This window comes from Hevea brasiliensis, chromosome 11 (genome assembly GCF_030052815.1).
Source record: "Hevea brasiliensis isolate MT/VB/25A 57/8 chromosome 11, ASM3005281v1, whole genome shotgun sequence".
Taxonomy (NCBI): domain Eukaryota; kingdom Viridiplantae; phylum Streptophyta; class Magnoliopsida; order Malpighiales; family Euphorbiaceae; genus Hevea; species Hevea brasiliensis.
Window position 1 is genome coordinate 1,832,399 of NC_079503.1, and position 22,530 is coordinate 1,854,928.

Genomic DNA, 22,530 nt, shown 5'->3' on the forward strand with positions numbered 1-22,530 from the left:
TTTGGTTATTAAGTGGAAGTCCGAGCTTGAGTAATTCGGCACCAAGTTGGATTTAAGAGAGTCAGATAGGGATCGGCTCCCATATGTTATGATTGATACTACAGGTGTGTGAGTGCTCCAAATTACCTTTTGATGTTATGATGTGAAAATGTTGTTGATGTTGCATTTCACTCTACAGGTGCATTAGTTCTAGATAGTTATAGAGATTATGGTTAAAATTGATATTTTACTCTGAGTTGAACGCTCACTCTGCTCAATATTTTTCAAAGCTACAGGAGGATTTTATTTTGGTTAACTCGCTTTTCTCCTCGCAGTCAATTATTACCGCTTGTATAAACTTGTTAAATCTTAGAATTTCCGCATGTGTTAGAGATGTTATTTGATTTGGGTCCAGAACTAAATTATTATTTTGGGACTAGAAACTTAATATGCTATGCATGTTTGATGGATTGGATGAGGGAGCTGAGCTCCCATTTATTATTATGTTGATGAGTATGTGGAGGGTGAGCTGAGCTCCCCAATTGACTATATATTGTGTTTACAGGTCGGGTGAGTCGAAAACTCCCCGTTGGTAAGTCCATTTTATGGCCGACTCATCCGCTTGTTTTCTTGATATTGGGCCCAAATGGGCCTTAGAGTTGGGTTAATGAACAGTTAGGCTTACTACGGCCTGGGGCTTTAGGTCGCCTGTGTCCTAGTGCCGGTCCTACCATAGGTTGGGTCATGACAAATGTGGTATCAGAGCTTAGGCTCCAGATTCTTAGGGAATGTGTGTCTAAAGTGTTGGGAAGAGTCTACTAGGAGTCACATGCGGAAAAATAGGGTCCACGTTCGTCTTGCATTGTCGTCTTTGCTTCTAGTTTCTGCTTCATATATTGTGTATAAATATGAGTCTATAGAGCTGTGCAATGTGCAGTTTTGAATTTTGTGGGCTAATGCTGCTGAATTTCAGGAAAATGCGTAGAAGCGGAGAATCGCCATCGCACTGTAACCGGATGTGCTGACGAGGTGTCGACAGATGAGGCGCCGCCAGGAGGCGGGTAGGAGGCCTAGAGCCGCTCAAGTAGAAGAGCGACTACCCACGCTCAGAATGTCTTTCATGGCACAGGGTCCCATGGACCCCATGGCAGCTACTCTAGCTGGTCTGCAGAGAACCATCGACATGATGGCGCAGTATATGGTCCACCCTCCACAGCAGCAGCAGTCCACCGCACCAAGAGGGGAACCTTACAAACAGATAATTAATTTCAAGAAGTTGGTGCCTGGAACTTATGATGTGTCAGACGATGCATATCAGTTTTTGGATTCTCGCATAGCAGAATGTAATTACAGTTGACTGATAGAAGACTGATAGAGTGTATGCAGCATGTCATGGGGCCTATGCCTAGACAATGGATGAATGACTACGTGTTACCCCGGATGGAGGGTTTGACATGGGCTCAGTTTGTAGAACTTTTCATCAATCGGTTTGTGCCAGAAAGCTTCAGAGATCAGAAACAGTGGGCCTTTGAGGCCTTAAGATAGAATGGCAGGTCTGTAGATGAATATGCTACAGAATTTCTAGAATTGAGCAGATATGCCCCTACAGCAGTAGCTACAGAAACTATGAAGGTGAAGAGGTTCCTAAAGGGGCTTGACAGGAGGTATGCAAACCTGGCCATGATGTCTGATCAGTCTTTTAATGTGGTGGTTGATCGAGCCAGACAGATTGAGATTAGTTATGCTGCGGATGACAGTGGGAGAGCAAAGAAAAACAGAGCAGAGGGTTCCTCAGGTGTCCCTTCCATGGGTACTCCTGGCAGGCTGTGGTAATTACAGAGGAAAGGGTAGGAGCAAGAGAAGTGGTTTCGCATACGCACCACGAGGATTCGCACTGTGGTACGGATCCAGCAGGTGGTCACGCTCAGGTACAGCAGCCTGGTCCAGTTCAGATCCTCCTTGGCACCTTGTGCACAGTGTGGAAGAGGACATTCAGACCTTGTTTGATGGGATCAGAGTATGCTTCAGTGTGGCCAACTGTGTCACTTTGCTAGGGAATGCCCCATGTTCAGCGAGTCACAGATGGGGTCACAGGGTTCTGTTGCAAATGTTCCTCGCCAGTTGTATCTGGGTACTTCCAACATGGCAGGCAGTCAGTTCAGTGGCCAACAGGGCCGTGGACAAGGGGGACGTAGATTTGGAGGCGGTCGAGAGGTAGAAGTCGTGATCGTGGTTACGCCACTCGGGTAGGGGTCAAGCTCGAGTTTTCACCCCGACCCACCAGATGCTCAAGCTTCAAATGCGGTTGTGGCGGTGTATTCTTCCGTCCTGTTCTTATGAGGCTCGTGTTTTGATAGATCCGGTGCTACGCACTCATTTGTCTCCCCGTGTTTGCCATGAGGTTGGGTAGAAACCCTACAACTTTAGAGTGCCCTTTGTCAAGAGCTACCCCACTTAGCGACAACATAGATGTAGATATGATTTTTCCGGTAGCACAAAGGTAGTGGATGGAAAGATCCTCCCACAGACTTGGTCCCTCTACCAAGAATGGACTTCATGTAATTTTGGGGATGGATTGGTTGGCAACTCACTATGCCACTTTAGACCGCAGAACAAAAGTGTATTTCCACATACCGTGTGGAAGAGTTTAGCTTTGATGGTGACAGAGCGTAGCTCCATATAATTTGGTGTCGCAATTAGTGCCGTAAAAATGTTGAGGCGTGGATGCCAAGGGTATTTGGCATTGGTGAGAGATACATCCGTAGAAGGTGTCAAGATGGAAAATATTCCTGTTGTCGGAGAATTTATGGATGTCTTCCTGCAGGAGCTTCGGTGGTTGCCACCAGAAGGGAAATAGAGTTTTGTATTGATGTTGTGCCGTACAAACCCCATATCCATGCCACCTTACGAGATGGCACCACAGAATTGAAAGAGTCAAGGAGCAACTACAGGAGCTTTTGGACAAGGGTTTCATACGTCCGAGCACTTCACCGGGTGCTCTGCTTTATTTGTGAGAAAGAAGGATGGGTCATTGAGGTTGTGCATTGACTACGCATACCTAAACAAGGTGACAAAGTGAAGAACAAGTATCCACTTCCTGATCGATGATCTGTTTGATCACCCAAGGAGCTAGATTCTTTTCCAAGATAGACTGCGATCGGGCTACCATCGCTTGAGAATCGGGAATGAGGACGTGTCCAAAACGGCTTTCGTGACAAGATATGGTCATTATGAGTTCTTGGTGATGTCTTTTGGACTCACTAATGCACCAAAGCCTTCATGGACTTGATGAACAGGTGTTCAAGCCATTTTGGACCGCTTTGTCATCGTATTCATAGATGACATTCTGGTATACTCTCGGACCGAGGAAGAACACGTGTGGCACTTGAGGATGGTGTTGAAAACGTTGAGGGAGCACCAGCTATATGCCAAATTTTCAAAATGTGAATTTTGGCTAGAAAGCATCTCATTCTTGGGACACGTGGTTTCTAGTGACGGCATTCAAGTGGATCCCAAGAAAATTGAAGTCAGAATCGATTGGCTTAGGCCTACAACAGTCACTGAGGTGCGAAGTTTTCTGGGTTTAGCTGGCTACCATAGGTGTTTTGTACAAGATTTCTCCACGATAGCGGCTCCCCTAACTAAGTTGACCAGGAAGAATGTTCCATTCATTTGGACAGATGACTGTGAGGTGAGTTTCCAGAAGCTTAAGGAGTGTTTAACCACTGCCCCTGTGTTGACACTACCTGTGAGTGGTGAAGGATACACCGTGTATTGTGACGCCTCCAGAGTTGGCCTAGGTGTGTTTTGATGCGTAATGGAAAAGTAGTGGCTTATGCTTCAAGACAGTGAAGAGGCATGAGCGTAACTACCCCACCCATGATTTGGAAATGGTGGCTGTAGTCTTTGCACTTAAAATCTGGAGACACTACCTGTATGGTGAAGTGTGCGAGATATACACCGACCACAAAAGTTTGAAGTACATCTTTCAGCAGAGGGATTTAAACTTGAGACAGAGGAGATGGATGGAGCTCAAAGACTATGATTGCACCATCCAGCACCACCTCGAAAGGCCAATGTTGTGGCATGCCTTGAGCAGAAAATCTTCCGCGCTTTGGCGCACATTTCAAGAGAGAAGAGACCATTGATTCAGAGGTACATGAGTTGATGGATCAAGGTTTAATCCTAGATCTTTCAGATGAGGGTATTGTTGGCTCACTTTTAGTGAGGCCACTTGAGGGACAGAGTTAGAGTTTCCCAAAGACAGAGACCAACAATTGATGAAGATCATAGAAAGAGTACAGCAAGGTGAAGGTGGTGAGTTTGGATTTGCCAATGATGGTGCCCTAGTATAAGGTTCTAGGATATGTGTGCCCGATGTAGACAACCTCAGGAATGAAATCATGCGAGAGGCACACTACACACTGTACAGTGTCCACCCAGTTTCCACCAAGATGTACTATGATGTGAAAGATAGCTATTGGTGGAATGGCATGAAGAGAGACATAGCGGACTTTGTGTCCAAGTGCTTGACTTGTCGTAAGGTGAAGTTTGAACACTGAGACCGTCGGGAAGCTGCAAGAGCTCCTATCCCGTAATGGAAGTGGGAAATGATCACTATGGATTTTGTGATCAAGTTACCTCGTACCACGCGAGGATATGATTCAATATGGGTAATTGTAGACCGCTTGACCAAATCAGCTCACTTCTTACCTCAGAAGACTACATACTCGTGGCACAAGATGCCCGGCTCTACATTCGAGAAATAGTCGATTGCATGGAGTTCCGCTTCTATAATATCCGATGAGGGCCCCGATTCACTTCTCGGTTTTGGAGAAAGTTGCAGGAGGCACTTGGCACACGATTGAACTTCAAGACGGCTTTCCACCTTCGCATGCATCGGACAAATTGAAGGACAATCCAAACACTGGAAGACATGCTTCGCATGAGTGTCTTGGATTTTGGAGGTCAATGGGATGAGTAGCTAGCTTTGGTAGAGTTTGCCTACAACAACAGTTACCACTCCAGCATAGGGATGGCACCCTATGAGGCATTATATGGAAGAAAGTGTAGGTCTCCTCTGTGTTGGACAGAAATGGGGGAAGCGAAGGTGCATGATGTAGACCTGGTGCAGTACACTTCAGAGATGGTTCCCTTAATCAGGGAACGACTGAAAATAGCTTTCAGTAGGCAGAAGAGTTATGCACCCTGCACGGCGAAGGGATGTGGAGTTTGCAGTGGGTGACTATGTATTTCTGAAGGTTTCTCCAATGAAGGGAGTCATGAGATTTGGAAAGAAGGGCAAGTTAGCACCTCGGTATATTGGACCTTTTGAGGTTACTAATAGAGTTGGGGCAGTTGCCTACCGGTTGGAGCTACCACCCAACCTTTTTCACGTTCATCCCGTGTTTCACATCTCCATGCTCAGGAAATACATTCCCGATCCTTCTCATGTACTGCAGCCGGATGTGATAGAGATAAAAGAGAACTTGACATTTGAGGAGCAACCTGTAGCCATAGTGGACTACCAAGTAAGACAGCTAAGATCCAAACAGATCCCTATGGTTAAGGTTTTGTGGAGGAGTCAGTCAGTGGAAGAATGCACCTGGGAGTCAGAACGGGATATGCGTAGCAAGTACCCTTATCTGTTCAATGTATAATCATGTGCTTTATTCTGCCTTGTGTAAAAATTCGAGGACGAATTTTCTGTAAGGGGGGAAGAATGTAACACCCCGAAATTTTAATTTTTATGAGTATTTTGATATTTTAATTTTATTTAAATTTTAGGAATTTTTTTGAGATTTTTCGGATTTTAAAAATCGGGTTCGATTTTTCGAAAATATAAACTTTGATGATTTTTAAAAATTAATTTAAAGACCACGTGGCAAAACTAAAAATATATTTGGAGTCTACGTATTTTTCTGAGTTTTCTGAAATTTTTTCGGAATTTTTGGACCTCGTTTTCGGTCCCGAGGCAGAGTAAAAATTCAAAATTTTGTATTCAGATCGGACCGGCCGATCGGACCTACTTTTCCTTTTTCTTCTTCCCTTCCTCGTCGTCCCTCTCCCTTTTCTCTCTCGCTTTCTCCTCTCCACCCCAGCCGCCACCACCAGACCGACGCCACCAATGGCCACGCCCGAACTACGGAAACGCGCGAAAATGCCCCTTAGCTGCCGCTCCAGCCTTCCCGGCCAACCGGCCGATCCGCCACCAATTGGACCGGTCTTGTGTCCAAAATCATCTACCCGGCGAGAGCTTTCCATAGACACCAAGAACGCCGAAATCCATCGAGCGGATTGTCCGATTTTTGCTCGGGAAGATTTTAGCCCATTTCGACTTTTGGGCTAGATTTCTAAAACCGTGAATCCCACGAGAAAACCGAGGCCACCAGACGCTCCATTCGTCGAGAGCTTAACGACATAAATTTCAAATTTTTCCGACATCGCTTTTTGGTGGGTCCCACGAACTTCGCAGTTGTTTTTCCGAGCATTTAATGAGCTTAGAAAATTCTGAAAATTTATGTACTAACCCCGTGTTATGGGCTTCGTAGGTATTCTCGATTCGCGGAAATTCGGCGATTGACCGATCGCAAATTTCGCCGCATGCACTGCTTAAAAGTCCCCGAATTGGATCGAGGTTTTGGCTAGCCCCCCATTGTCAGATGTCCCGAGCACGTTCCCGAAGTCGGAATCGGCAAAGGTAAACCCGAACCTTGCTTTTTCATAATTTTCTAGTGCTTAAATAGGATTAAAAATCCATAAAATATCCGTGGTAGCTTAGAAAATTACGATTCTTTTTGCAATAGCTTAGTAATATTGCTAAGGACCGCGGGGCAAAGTTTTATAATTTTTAGAGCTTGTTTGGGCAGTTTTTGCAAAAATGATCAATAATAAGGACTAAATTGAAATTTTACATATTGTGATGGATGACTGATTTGATGGGCCCAGGAGGGGCTGTGTGATATGATTGAACTGTTGATATATGGATTGTGAATATAGAAGTGCATTTTTAGCCCTTTTGCAGGTTGGGTAGGTTCTAGGTATAGGGGACTCACGATTTTCGGCACGACTTAGGACGTAATTGGTCTTTTCTTTGTTTGTATTGAGTCAGATTGTATTAAATAAATGTAATATGATTGTCAGGTGAGCCGGAACAGCCTTCTTCCTCTGCCCAGCCGCCACAGTGATTGTCGTCAAGTCTGTGAATAGAATATTAATTTTAATTGTAATTTCGATATTATTATATGTTCAAGCATGCCCATGCATCACTTATATGCATATATTTATGTAGTTAAACTCTAGGCACGATTTATGTTGCATTCATAACTGTTGATGTGCCATGGTTGTTGTTGTGGTAATTTGGAGCAGTGTGCGTGCGTTGGCGTGCATGTGATGTGGTGTGGACTATGGATAGGACAGGCGATCACGGCTTGAGTAATTCATTGGACCCGATCCTTCGAGGGGTAGTCACGGCTTGAGTAATTCTGGGACCTCGATTTGGTTATTAAGTGGAAGTCCGAGCTTGAGTAATTGCACGGGTTGGATTTAAGAGAGTCAGATAGGGATCACCCCATATGTTATGATTGATACTACAGGGTGTGTGAGTGCTCCAAATTACCTTTTTGATGTTATGATGTGAAAATGTTGTTGATGTTGCATTTCACTCTACAGGGTGCATTAGTTCTAAATAGTTATAGAGATTATGGTTAAAATTGATATTTTACTCTCTGAGTTGAACGCCACCTCGTTTAATATTTTTTCAAAGCAGGAGGATTTTATTTTGGTTAACTCGCTTTTCTCCCTCGCAGGTCAATTATTACTGTTTGTATAAACTTGTTAAATCTTAGAATTTCCGCATGTGTTAGAAATGTTATTTGATTTGGGTCTGTAAACTAAATTATTATTTTGGGACCTGTAAACTTAATATGCTATGCATGTTTGATGGATTGGATGAGGGAGCTGAGCTCCCATTTATTATTATGTTGATGAGTATGTGGAGGGTGAGCTGAGCTCCCCAATTGGCTATATATTGTGTTTACAGGTCGGGTGAGTCGAAAACTCCCCGTTGGTAAGTCCATTTTATGGCCGGACTCTGTCCGTTTGTTTTCTTGATATTGGGCCCAAATGGGCCTTAGAGTTGGGTTAATGAACAGTTAGGCTTACTACGGGCCTCGGGGGCTTTAGGCTGGCCCAGGTCCTAGTGCCGGTCCGGCCCATAGGTTGGGTCGTGACAACTAGCCCCTCAGTTAATGAGAAATGGGATGTTATTTTTGTCTATGCTAGCTGTATTGATGAATATTGTATTAAACAATTCCAATAGCTATCTAATTATAAAACAAAACTTAAGGCTGATTTTATTTTGATTGGGTATTTCAATTCTTTGCTCAGTTTGAATGAAAAGTAAGGGAGAAATTATAATTGTAGCTCAAAATCATTCCCTTCCGTCAATTGACAAATGAGTTGGGAACTATTGATTTGGGGTATAGAGGTCATTCGATGACATGGTCAAATCGAAGAGAAGGCAGGTTTCATATTAAAGAACGCCTAGAAAGGGCGTTAGCTTCTACTAGTTGGTCCAATAATTTTGGGAATGCTATAGTTCTTCACCTGGAGGATGTGGCTCTGATCACAGACCCTTACTCTTATGTGTCGATCCTTTAATTCAAAAGGCCAAATAATTGTTTAGGTTTGACGCTTGGTGGATCAACAATGTGGAAGTGCACAATTTAATTGATCAGATATGGAACAAGAGAGTTAATGGGCATAAGCAATACCAAATTTTCTCTAAATTGAAAAGCTGCAGCATGCACTTATCAATTGGAACAGGGAAAGACACCAAACTTCTCGAATTCAAATACACCATCTGAATGATCAACTCCAACAATTAAATACTAATGTTGGTTCTTGTCCTAGAGATTGTTAGTTTTGCACACGTTTTTGTTTTACTTGGAAATTTTCTATAACTCATTTAGTTCTTTTCATTGGTGAATATATATAAGAGTTTACAAAATACAATTACATAATTTTAGGGAAAGTTATACCTACTCCCAAACTAATACATTGTAAAAATAAACAAAAAATACATGAGAATAAGGGGAGCCATTCCTTTACAACAGTAACAAAAAATATCCCATAATTTTCTCTAAAAACTAAGGAGTATCACAGAAAAATCTTAGCAGTTAACATTCTCCTCCTTAAGATTTTTCTCCAAGACTCCCAGTGCTGCCCTTAGGAACATGAACTTTCCTCTTGACAGAGTTTTGGTCATTATGTCTGCAATCTGCTCTTCTGATCTGCAATGGACCAGCTGTACATCACCTTCTTTTTCTGCATGCCTTATAGCATGGAACTTCACATTTATGTGTTTGGTTCGACCATGATACACTGGATTCTTGGCCATGGAAATAGCTGATTGATTATCAACATACACAATAATAGCATCTTTTTGAATTTGATGAAGATCTGATAGAATTTTTCTAAGCCATATTGCCTGATTTGCTGCTGCAGCTAAGGCTACATATTCTGCATCTGCTGTTAACTGTGCCACTAGATCTTGCTTTCTTGACATCCATGAAAAATCTCCAGATCCCATTGAAAAAACATATCTTGCAATGCTCTTCATGTCATCTGGGCATCTAGCCCAATCACTATCAGAATAACCAATTAATTTTTCATCTTCAACACTAGTATACCATATACCACAATCAGTTGTCCCTCTGATATATCTCAATACATGTTTAGCAGCTCCCAAATGCATTTGACCAGGTGATTACATAAATCTAGACAGAACACTTGCAGCAAATATGAGGTCTGGTCTTGTAGCTGTCAAGTACAGCAAACTTCCTATCAAACTTCTATACAAACTTGCATCCACCTCACTCCCTTTATTTTCCTTTGAAAGTTTTTCATTGTAAACCAAAGGAGTAGAAACTGATTTACTCCTTTCCATTTTGAATTTTTTTAGTATATCCAGCGCATATTTTCGTTGAGAAATAAAAATTCCAGAGTTGCATTGGTGAATTTCCATTCCCAAGAAATAAGTCATTTGCCCCAAATCAGACATCTCAAACATCACTTCCATCTCCCTTTTGAACTTCTTCATTACTGAGGTATTATTACCTGTCACTAGCATGTCATCAACATAAATGGAGACTATCATTAGTTCCCCATCATCACTTTTCTTCACATACAAAGTGGCCTCACTTTCACATTTAAAAAAGCCACACTTCATAAGATGTGAATCTACTTTGCTATACCAGGCTCTAGGGGCCTGTTTAAGGCCATACAAAGCCTTATGCAATTTGAAAACACAGTCTTCCTTGCCCTTTTTCTTAAAGCTATCTGGTTGCTCAACATATATCTCCTCCTTTAGTTCTCCATTTAAGAATGCTGACTTGACATCCAAATGAAACACAATCCATTTCAACTGAGCAGCTAGAGCAAGAATTAATCTAATAGTTTCATGCCTTGCAACTGGTGCAAATGTGTCACCATAATCTACATCAGGTTGCTGTGAGTAACCCTTCACTACAAGTCTAGCTTTATGCTTATAAATTGACCCATTTGGATTCAATTTTGTCCTGAACACCCACCTGACTCCTATTACATTTTTGTGATCAGGTCTGTTTACCAATTCCCAAGTGTGATTTTTATCAATCATAGCAATCTCCTCCTTCATTGCATTTCTCCATTCTTCATATTCTGCTGCTTCTTCAAATGATTAAGGTTCTAACACAACATATCTGTAATTCTCATTAATTTCAGCTAGGGATTTAGTCTTGAGAACTGGGGAGTCTGGTGGAGAATCTTCTGCTTCTATTAATTCTTCATGTTCAATCAATTTCTCACCTTCTGTTGATTTTTCTGTCTTCTAAGTTGGGTTCAATGATAGTCCCTTCCCTACTTCTTCCTTCTCAATCTGCTCTTTATCCCAATTCCAGTATGTATTCTCATCAACAACTACATCCCTACTAACAATAATCTTCTTAGTAACCAAATTATATACCCTATAACCTTTTTGACATTGTTGTATACCCCAAGAAAATTGCTAGTTGTGCCTTTTGATTAAGTTTGCTTCTCTTGACTGAAGGAATATGAACATAATAGACTGAGCCAAAAATCTTAAGGTGTTTTGCAGATGGTTTGGCCTCATTCCATGCTTCAATTGGTGTCTTTTTCTCAACTGACTTTGTTGGTAGCTTGTTTAGCAAATATGCAGTTGTATAAACAGCTTCTGGCCAGAACTTCAGTGCCAATTTCTTGTCTGACATCATGCTTCTAGCCATTTCAACCACAGTTCTATTCCTTCTCTCACATACTCCATTTTGCTGTGGTGAGTAGCTAACAGTCAACTAATATCCAATTCCCATGTCAGCACAAAACTTTTCAAATTCACTTGAAGTATATTCTTTACCATTGTCAGATCTCAAGGACCTCAACTTATAGCCACTTTAAACCTCTACCATAGTTTTAAAATTCTTAAACACAGAGAAAACTTGAGCTTTGTTAATCAGGAAATAAACCCAAGCCATCCTTATTAGGTCATCAATAAACAGCACAAAATACCTATTGTTGCTTAATGATTCTGTGCTCATTGGTCCATATAAATCAGTGTGAACCAACTCCAGCTTCTCCTTGGCCTTCCATGAAGAATTAGAAGGAAATGACTTCCTATGAAGTTTCCCAAACTGACAAGAACTACATACTTCATCACTCAAAGAGATTTCTGGTAAATCTCTTATCATATCCTTTGACTGCATATGTTTCAAAGCAGCAAAATTAAAATAGCCATATCTTCTATGCCATAAAACTGAGTCATCCTTTGCCATATAGTTCACACTATCATAACAATCATTCCAATTCAAAGGGAAACTCTTATCAACCATAACTACTTTAGCTAATAAACAATTATCAGGATCATAAATAGAATAATGTTTTCCCTTGAAATCTAGAGAATAACCATTTGTAAGCATTTGAGCAATACTTAGTAGATTTTGAACTAAGCAAGGTATATACAGAACATCATTGATAAACTTAGTACCTTGCTTGGTGTGCACAACTACTGAACCCTTTCGTTGAGCCTGCACCACCTTTCCATTGCCAAACCTAACCCTTGTCTTGACTGATTTGTCTAGATTCCTGAACAATGATTTATCCTTGGACATGTGACTTGTATAACCACTATCTATGAACTAGGAGCCTCCCATGTCATTGTTTTTGCCTTGTAAAACCATAAACAATCTATCATTAGCTTCCTCCTGATCTTCTGTGAAGTTAGCATGCTATTGAGATTGTTGTTGTAGCTGGCTTTGCTTTTGTCTGCAGTTTTTCTCTATATGGCCCATTTTCTTACAAAATCTGCACTGGATTGGACCTTTGTCTTTGTGCCAACAGTATTTCTCTAGGTGATTATCTCTTTGACAGATATTACAAGGAGGAAATTTTCCCTTCTTTCCTTTACTCTTAAAATTTCTCCCATTCCCAGCTTTGTCATAACCAGGCTTCTTCCCTTCCTTTGCAGATTGCTTCCCTTTCTGCCTTGCTTGGAATGCACCTTCTGTTACCTCTTCATCTCTCATATTGGACCTCTGCTCGTGTGTCTAGAGTTTACTGATCAGTTCTGCAACAGAAAGTGACTTTAAATCACATGATTCCTCTATTGCAGACACCTTTGCTTCAAATTTGGCAGGTAAGCTTATCAACATCTTCTCTACAACCTTTTGATATCCAAAATCTTCCCCTAACAACCTTATTTTGTTCACAGTATCAAGGAGTTTAGAGGAATACTCCTTTACTGTTTCCCCATCCTTCATTCTCAACATCTCAAACTGTCTTTTGAGTGTTAAGAGTTTTACAGTCTTTACTCTTTCGCTTCCTTCAAATTCAGCCTTTAACTTATCCCAAGCTTCCTTAGGAGTCTCACATGCCATTATTCTGGTGAAAATCACATCTGACAAGGCTAAATGTAAGCAAGTAAGTGCCTTTGGTTTTTTAGTCACATCCTCTTCATGTTTCTTCATCTGAGCTAATGTTGGATTAGCTCCCAATGCTGGTGGTTCTGTGTCGTTTTCCACCAAATCCCATAGACTTTGAGTTTTCGAGTATGCCTTCATCTTGATTGCCCAGATATGATAATTCTCACCATTGAAAAACGGAGGTCCTGTCCCCATTGCACTGCTAAAAGCCATCTCTTCTTCTCACAGTGTTTGATCTCTCACCTTACAAACACTCAAGGAAAAAAATTTTCAACTCACAGGTCCCTCAAGACTTACAGTTCTGATACCATTTGTTAGTTTTGCACACGTTTTTGTTTTACTTGGAAATTTTCTGTAACTCATTTAGTTCTTTTCATTGGTGAATATATATAAGAGTTTACAAAATACAATTACATAATTTTAGGAAAAGTTATACTTACTCCCAAACTAATACATTGTAAAAATAAACAAAAAGTACATGAGAATAAGGGGAGCCATTCCTTTACAACAGTAACAAAAAATATCCCATAATTTTCTCCAAAAACTAAGGAGTATCACAAAAAAATCTTAGCTATTAACAGAGATGATATTTGCCTACTAGAGAAAACTGCTGTCATTGGAATATGGTCGAGAGGAGCAGTTTTGGGACCAAAAAGCCAAACAATCTTAGCTCCAAGTTTGAGACAAAAACTTTGCTTTTTTTCACTCTAAGGTGACCTAGCGCAGTCATAGAAATCTTATAATGGGTATCCGGGATGATCATGGCAACTGGAAACATTCCTTGTCAGACATTGTACATGTAGCTCTAAATTATTTTTCCAATATTTATTCCTTTAATCATCCTGTACACATGGATAGTTTTATAGTTGGTTTCATGCCAAGAGTAATGCAAATGATGAATGATCAACTCTCTCGACTCCCTACATTAGAAGAAATCAAGAGAACTACCTTTTCAATCAATCCCTCTAAGGCTCCTGGAGAAGATGGTCTTATAGGACTATTCTTCCAATGTTACTGGGAGATTCTTGGGTCAAAAATCAGTACTACAATTCAGGAATTCTTTGAGAAAGGGCGCATGCTGAGAAGCCTAAATCACATAGTCATTACTCTTATTCACAAAGTTTAAAATGTTCAAACAATGAAGGATTTAAGACTAATAGGCTTGTGCAATGTACTCTACAAAATCATCTCAAAGATCTTAATGCATTGCCTTCAACTATTTATGGATGAACTGATTGGACCGGAGTAAAGTGCCTTTAAAAAGGGAAGACTCATTTTTGATAATATTCTGATTTGTTATTATATCATGCATCATCTAAAATAGAGGAAAAGACATAAGAACTATGGCATGGCAGTGAAGCTGGACATAAGTAAAGCGTACGAATGTGTAGAGTGGAATTTTCTCAAGTACATGCTCCATTGCTTTGGCTTTAATGACCGCTATATCCACTAGATTATGGAATGTGTAACTATGGTTACTTTCTCCATGCATGTTAATGGTCATAAAGTGGGACTTGTTTCTCTCTGCACAGGCATTTGCCAGGGGGATCCTTTATCCCCATACTTATATTTATTATGTGTCGAAGGATTATCTTATGCTATTCGGACTTATGGTATTGCAGAGATTTCAATATCAAGAAGAGGCCCTTCAATTTCTCACTTACTTTTTACAGACGATTCCATCTTATTTTCCAAAGCAAATGCCAATGAGGCGGAGATGATTAAGTGAATTCTTCATCATTACTCTCAAGCTAGCAGACAAATTATCAATTTAGCCAAGTCCTCCTTAGCTTTCATGGTAACATCCCATGAACTATTCACTCAAGCATCTCCTCCATCCTCCAGATTAGGAAAATGGATGATCAAGATAAATTTCTGGGACTTCCTTCAGCCTTTCATCGGTCCAAATCACAAGCTTTTACCCATATTCGAGAGAAGATTCATCACAAGCTAGCAGGATGGAAAGAAAGGTTGCTATCTAAAAGGGGTACGGAGATATTATTGAAAGCAATCACTACCACCATACTAGTTTATGCTATGGCGTGTTTTAAACTCCTGTTTAGCTTTTGCAGAGAAGTCAGTAGAATGATGTCTCAATTTTGGTGGGGTCACCAACAAGATGAGCGAAAAATTAATTGGGTGGCATGGAAGACCATGTGTGAGCTGAAATTAAAAGGTGGAATGAGTTTTAGAGATTTAAAGGCTTTTAATATGGCCTTGTTAGCCAAGCAAGGATGGCCGATCATCTCTCAACCAAACTCTCTTATGTCTAAAGTTCTAAAAGGGAGGTACTTCCCTAACAACTCCTTCCTTAATGCCCAAACGGGAAGCAATCCTTCTTAGGGTTGGAGAAGTATTCTATGGGGTAGGCTTGTTCTGCACAAAGGTCTTCAATGGCAAGCTAATAATGGAAATTCCATATTTTGCAAAACAGAATGCTGGATTCCCAAGTATTTTCCTAATGTTCCGAGGGTTAAAGAGACGCATGATGAGAGCATAATATGAGTTGCTCTGCTGTGTCATGTTAATGTTACTGAATGGAACATCATGAGGCTTCGGGAAAACTTTGAGGAAGAAGAGGTTCATAATATCTTAGCCATATCACTGCCTATACACCGCCAAGAAGATAAGCTTATTTGGCACTTTGCTCAGAATGGTGTATATTCCCCAAAATCTGGATATCAGATGGCAATTGATCTCTTGAAGTGTAGCCGAGAAAATCAGGGGGCAGGGCTAGGTCCTTCAGCGCAGATTAATTTATCAAAATTCTGGAAATCAGTATGGAAGCTCAATCGACCAAGAAAGCTCTCCATTTTCTTACGGAGTTTTCTTAAAGAACGCCTACCAGTCAAAGAACTTCTCCATGGATGAGTACATCATATTCCTCACCTTTGTGACTTCTGTGGGGAGGTGGAATCACATAGACACTTGTCCTTCACATGTCCTACAGCTATGCAAATTTGGCTCTCCTCGCTTTTGGGTACTAGATCATCTCTTTATCGGGTGATTCAATGATTGACTATTGGTCAAGGATGGTTAATCATATTAATCAGATGGTGAACGCGGATAATCTTACCACCCTACTGGTTTTTGTTCTTTGGCGGATATGGAAGGTCCGAAATGAGTTGGTTTTCCATGGAAAAACTTTTTCTATACAGGAGGCAATTACAGCAGCTGTTAATTACCATTACAGTTTTTATCAGCTCAAGAACCTACAACGGACCCAGTGCAACTGTCAAATATTCCTACTGTTTTTCTTCCTCCACCGAGAGATGTTATTAAAGTCAACTTCGATGCAGCTGTCAACGCTAAAAAGAATGAAGGATGGACTGCAACTATTGCCAAAGATTACCTAGGACAGCCGTATGGATGGGTAACTAAGAAGTTTAAAGCCATAACACATCCTCTTATTCTCAAAGCTCTAGCCTGGCGGGAAGGAATTCTAATGGAAAAATCAAAAGGTTTTCGCAATATCATTCTAGAAGGGGACTCTCAGGTTGTGTGCAAAGCTCTCCAAAGACGCCAAAGCTATAATGAAATTGCAGGAATTATCCATGATAGTTAGCTGTTTGCTAATGATTTTGATATGGTATCCTATTCCTTTGTTAGAAGACAGAGTAACCAAGCTTAACATAGCTTGGCTTGGCTTCTAAAGCTTTGAAGGATTTCTCTTTTGTATGTAATCCTTTAGAGCAACTTTATTTTGCAACCTCGTTGATGCCTTCTTAGGCTTTCAATCCATTGATCTTCGAAAAAACAAAGCATTATTTATTCATTATAATCAAAATCCTCAAAATAAAAATAATGAATTCAGTGTTGATGTGAGAGAAGTACATATACACGAAGGGTACTAAATAATTATGCAATTTATGTGATATAGTATTAGGAAATTATAGAATGGGTTCAGTGGGAAAGTGCTATTGGGCTAAAAGAATAAAAGCTAGTAAGGATATTATCATTGCAATTTCGTCAAGTTTCCTTGATGATACACTAGATTGCTTGCATTGAGACCCATCAGACGAGGGGGAGGGGGGATCTAATACTCGGAACTCTGCAATCTGTGGCAAGTTCTAACAATATATGCCTCAGTAAAATATTCTACATCCCCATTTTTGATGGTGAAAAGAATTAGTGGTTGAGCGATGGGCGTACAGCCAAAAGCAGGCTTGGAAAAAGTAGGATCAGCAACTTGCTACCGAGCAAAAATCTCCTCGATGCAAGTTAATCTCTTCCAAGAAGCCATTACCATTACAACAGACAAAGGAAGCGAGTGTAGGAATTAGAGCAGCTACTGTCAAGTGTCAACCTCCAGTTATGTAATATTCCCATATGGTCTGAAGAATTACCTCCCTATGAGCTTATAATAGGCATACAAACCAGAGCCAAGAAAACCAAGAAATTGTCCAATAACATTCAACTGTAAGCAAGTAAATAAATATTATATCAGAAAGTCAATCTATAAATGGATAAGTATATTAGCAGGGTACATAGAGAATAGCAAGGATTTACTCACAACATCAAAAGGCAGCCCACCAAAAATTATCCAGCCTAATCCAATGGTAAAGAGATCCTACAAGAACACAATAACCAAGAAATCGTAAAACCAAATATGGAAATGACTAGGCAAGAATAGAACATCGTTGAGAAGCATAGATCAATAGACATGGAAACCATACAATTGCACAAAGTGGTACTATCAACCAAGATAATTTAGTTTATTATCTTGCAGTCCACATGCAACAAAGTATGAAAAAAATTCATGGATTCACTAATGTTATGGCTTTGATACATATCAGATTTATGGTCCTTTTGCAAAGTTTTGAATTGCATCAAATGGCTTCAAAAAGAAAGAATGGTTTTGCATCAAAGCGGTAGAACAAATAATTGGTATACAAACCTTCAGGTTACCACAAATTGTCTGTGTGAGTGCTGAGTTCAGAGTAGTGTTCAGAAATATACTGTAATTCAAGAAGAAAGCCAGTATACAGGAAAGAAGAAGCACAGCCTGCCAAAGGAAAAAGGAATTTGGTCAAAATTCCCTGTATTATGTGTACAATGTCTATTGAAACACAGAAACAACAAAACAACAGAACGAAGATGATTTATGCTTAGAAATACAAGGTTTCAGAGACAACCAAACTCTATATACTGATAAAACTTGCGATATAAAATATTGGATAAATGCTAGAATTAAATTGCAGTCAGTTGTACAAAACAATCTTCATCCTTCCCTACATAGCTGCTACAAATGTCAATAGATCTTAAGTTTTCAAACTGTTCACTGCTAATTAATTCACGAGTCAAAGACGTATTTCTTCTGGATTAGATCTAGATATAAACCAAATTGCAAAAATGTACAAAGAGCAGGAGTTGTAACTGAAAAACTTCATTCAAGCAAATGCCAGTGAACTAAACTACTATAGACTGACTTTATAAGCATTAACAATTAATAGAAGGGGGACATGTAGAAGAAAAGAGGCACTTCTGAAAGCTAGAAGACCTTACCAAGAAACCAGGGGAAAACAGATAAGGGAAATTCATTGTCATCACCAATTCACCATGAATAAATGCCCAAAACAGCAAAACTGGTCCACATAAAATTCCTATTATAAGAAAAGCAACAAGAAGAGGTATACAGGCAAACATTAGAATAGTTCACAGTGCATGATTCAGTTTAGATATGTTAACTTACCATTGCACCACATAAGACCAAAGCTATTAAGGCCACTGGATTTCCCTGAGAAAAAGAATATATTAGCCACAGAACAAAATAATTTTTGAGATTGCAATATATATATATATATATATATATATATATATATATATATATATATATATATATATATATATAGCAAAAGAAAACTATGAGTGCTACTAATACGGCTTATAGTTGCAAGATATATTGCTGTTGTAATGTTGGCCAAGAAGACAACAGCATACCCATAGAAGTCAAATGACAAGTCACGAGCTCCCGCAATGAATGCACCGAGAATAATCACTCCAACACTGATAATGTCCTTAATTTTTTCAGTTGAATGAAACAATCAGAAATTACATTACAATCACAACTATTTCCAATAACAGAAGCTGTTCAGTTTCTGGGGAACTGTCAAATAGAAATTTTTGATGTAGAGATATGCCTAAAAGTTAGGAATAAGGAGCAAAGATTGTGTTTTTGATAGCCTTTTGAAAGTCCAAAATCAATATCCTAAGTGCAAAATTTCTTCTATCAGACAATCATCAGAGGGTTCTCATCTGAATTTAAAGTTGAACATGTACATTCAGTACAAGACCTTGAGACCTTGTTTTGAAAAAGCAATTACCCTATTAGAGCAAACCAGGAAAATTGGATTGCGTCATGAGAAGGCAAATACAGTGAGTACACTATCTGGTGAAACAGAGCACAGAAATATCCAACATTTTTAGCTACTTACAATAATCACTTGTTACACTGGAATGCACTTTCTGCAATATCAGTTTATATCATTCATTTAAGCTGTTTGACTGAATAATTGATGAAAGCAATTTATTACACCAAAGAAGCAGAATATGCTTAGTAATCCAAAGGGCACTTTTGCAATGAAATGAGATATTTAAGTCAATAGTAGATAGCAGTCATTCAGATATCTAATAAGTTCTACCAAGTGCAATATTCTTAAAAATCCAAGAATTCAAGTTGCGTAAAGGTTGTGCTATCCCTTCCCACTCCATTACTATTCTTTTCCCAGGAAACACTCACACCAAGCAAGCTGTTGCTTCTCCAGGCAGATTTTACAGTGCCAATCAACATCAGTAGAGATAGCCCAAATTTTTGTCTAAGCTTATTATAATTCATGCATGATATTATTGTGTCTATATATATACACTGCGAAAAGCAGAAGCATTGAAGAAGCATTTACCTCCCAACAATAGGAGGCGTATACCTCTGCCCTGCAAGAAAGTACTCCATAATCATTGTAAATGCCACTGTAGTTCGCCTTAGAGTGGTGTACATGGGAACATTTACTCCACGAACAGACTTCATTGTAACTAGCTTTCAAGGAGAAAATGGAAGAAAAGGTAGACATTAGTTACAAGCAAAAAAAATAGAGTTCCAAAGAAAACTATTCAACATTATACAGTGAGATGTATACCATGTACAGCAAATAGGCAACTGAAAGAGGAAGGGTGTGCATCAACGTCTCAAATGGTACAAAAGTAGTGTTGCCATGAGAAATAGGTAAAGATTCACTAGCAGTGAAAGAGATGATCTTCCAGCGTCTCAATGCATATAGAAAAGAGCATGAACTTATCATCTACAAGAACCAAAGGGTGTAAATATAATATTTCCAGAAAAGGCCATAGATCTTTCATCCATCTCAAAAAAAAAAAAAAGACATGAAAACATATAAATGATATTAAAATAATGAATTTTATCTTCATTACACATCAGAGTGGATGCTAAATTTTGCAGAATTGGAGGATTTAAGGGATAAAGTCAAAAGCTCAAACCATATATCCAAGTTAAGAGCCTCAGTTAGTATAAACCACAGTAACAGTCATTCTAAGCTCATAATATTAAAACAAACTGTTATAAACAGTAAGCTCATCAAGCTAGAATTTTCCTAAGCTCAACCTTTAGCATTGCTTTGAGCCATTCGGGCAAACTAACAATTCCACCCTTTGTAATGGGATTTTCTTACCAATTTATGATCTAGAACTCTAATCCCCATCTTGCTCTGTACTTTTCTCTTTCAAATAAAATTAGCTTCATCTAATTGAAAAGGGAAAGCAAACATATGCAATTGGAAAAAATGATCAAGGAGGATACAAACATGAAATAGTACTTTCAAGACATTAATTGTCCTCCAAAATAGGTGGCAGAAGCAAAATATAGAAAATAACAGAACTGGTACATGATAAATAGTACTAATTGCACCATATTCACTTAGAAAATACTAAAGAATAAAGATCTACCTGAAATAGTGTTATAACATTCACACTAGGGAAGTTATAAGAAGAAAGAGCTGCTTTATTGAACATTACCAAAAGCACTGTCAAACAGATGGAGAACTTGTAAGTGGCTAAACCAAATGCCACAACAAAAACCAAAAGAGTAACACCATTCTAGTAAATGAGCTAACAGGAAACCAACTCACAGTTGCACAACTATCATTACCTAGATGGGAAATAGATAGAGGAGCAAAATTATTATAGCATAATCCACTGATAGACACATTAATTTCAAGAGTGCCAACATTTACTTCATGAACATCTAAGACCGATGTTTTAGGACACAGGAAAATGGTTCTGCTGCACTAGCATTGCAATGATTTTCTTTTCCTAATTCATTCTTTCACTAGAAAGTTCAAACGAACTAAATTAAAATAAACTTAGACTTTCCAAGTGGAATGCAAGAAAAAAGAAGACCTGATACTTATAGGTGTCAGATTACCCATCAGGATTTTGTGTGACTGTGGCCATTAGTTGAATGCAAATTATGTAATTCTTCAAAATAACCCAAACAAAATAAGAAAGCGCGAATCAACAAAATTTGGGAACTCGCATGTATAAGCTTCACCAAGACCCGATAGATGGCACCATTAATCAATACGATCACCACAGATAATTTTCAAAATTAGACTGGTGTATCGTCCAATCACATGTCAACCAAACTCAAATCCAAAATTTGCAAAATCTAATAACAATAAACCAAACTCAAATCCAAAATTTGCAAAATCTAATAACAATATGCCTGTTCTACAACACAAATCAATCAATTAATACAAAAATTCATAGAAGAAAATTTGATTTTGAAAAAACGTGCAGGTAAATAATCTTGTCCAGTCTAAGCAAAGAACTGTGAAAATAGATAGTGAAATTGCCATGAACTTGTGGAAATAAATGAGGTACCAGCACAAGACATGTAAGAGATAGCAGCATAGGCTCCTCTTTTGGTCATTGCAGATCCTCTAAAAAGCTTCTCATCGCCTCCTCTGATAAGCCTCTCCCTATGCTTCTCTTCGGCGCTTGGAGAAACTGATACTGGAAGTATCGAATTGTTGGACGAATTAGACGCCATTGGAGTGGAGATATCTCCCAGCTCGCTTTGAGGTTCTATATTTTAAAACAGTGAAATCAAGTAAAGGTGCTTTGTTCAACTCCACAATGTGAGTCGCGCGACTCGGAACTCTGATTGGAAACGAGCGCAACCCTCTTAATTAGTTAATTAATTAATTTTGAAAAAAAAATTATTAATTTATAGTATTTAAGTAATTTAGGAAATATGTAATCGGATTGCCACTCGAACTGAATTATTATTTTTATTATTTAAAACAGTCAATTAAAATTTATTTTAAATTAATTTTAAAAATATTATCTTTAATTTTATATATTTTAATTAATAATATAATAAAATATTATTTTTAATAATAATCTATATTATAAAAATTTAATATTTTATAAAATTATTTACACTATATTTTAATTTTAATATTTTTAATCTCAATTAATTAATAAATTTAAAATATTAAATTAAATTGAGACTTGACTCATAACTCAAGTTGATAAAATATTAGTGGTCATTAAATATTAAATA

General features: G+C 38.8%; 1 protein-coding gene across 5 annotated transcripts in view; it reads right to left on the reverse strand.

Annotated features, from left to right (window-relative positions):
- The window catches only part of LOC110648327 (UDP-N-acetylglucosamine transporter UGNT1), a 30,848-nt gene extending 8,730 nt beyond the window's left edge, over positions 1-22,118 (reverse strand). Inside the window, exons 1-10 of one of the 5 annotated variants that reach the window (XM_058129625.1) lie at positions 21,846-22,118; positions 20,910-20,986; positions 20,087-20,248; positions 19,877-19,986; positions 18,829-18,959; positions 18,646-18,690; positions 18,459-18,556; positions 17,851-17,958; positions 17,467-17,523; positions 16,890-17,370 (exon numbers count right to left, since the gene is read on the reverse strand). In XM_058129625.1, the coding sequence (XP_057985608.1) occupies positions 17,296-17,370; positions 17,467-17,523; positions 17,851-17,958; positions 18,459-18,556; positions 18,646-18,690; positions 18,829-18,959; positions 19,877-19,986; positions 20,087-20,248; positions 20,910-20,986; positions 21,846-22,014 (1,032 nt within the window). In that variant the 5' untranslated portion in view covers positions 22,015-22,118 and the 3' untranslated portion in view covers positions 16,890-17,295. The other 4 variants (XM_058129624.1, XM_058129623.1, XM_058129626.1 and 1 more) reach the window with 4 other exon arrangements.
- Positions 22,119-22,530: the final 412 nt, after the last annotated feature.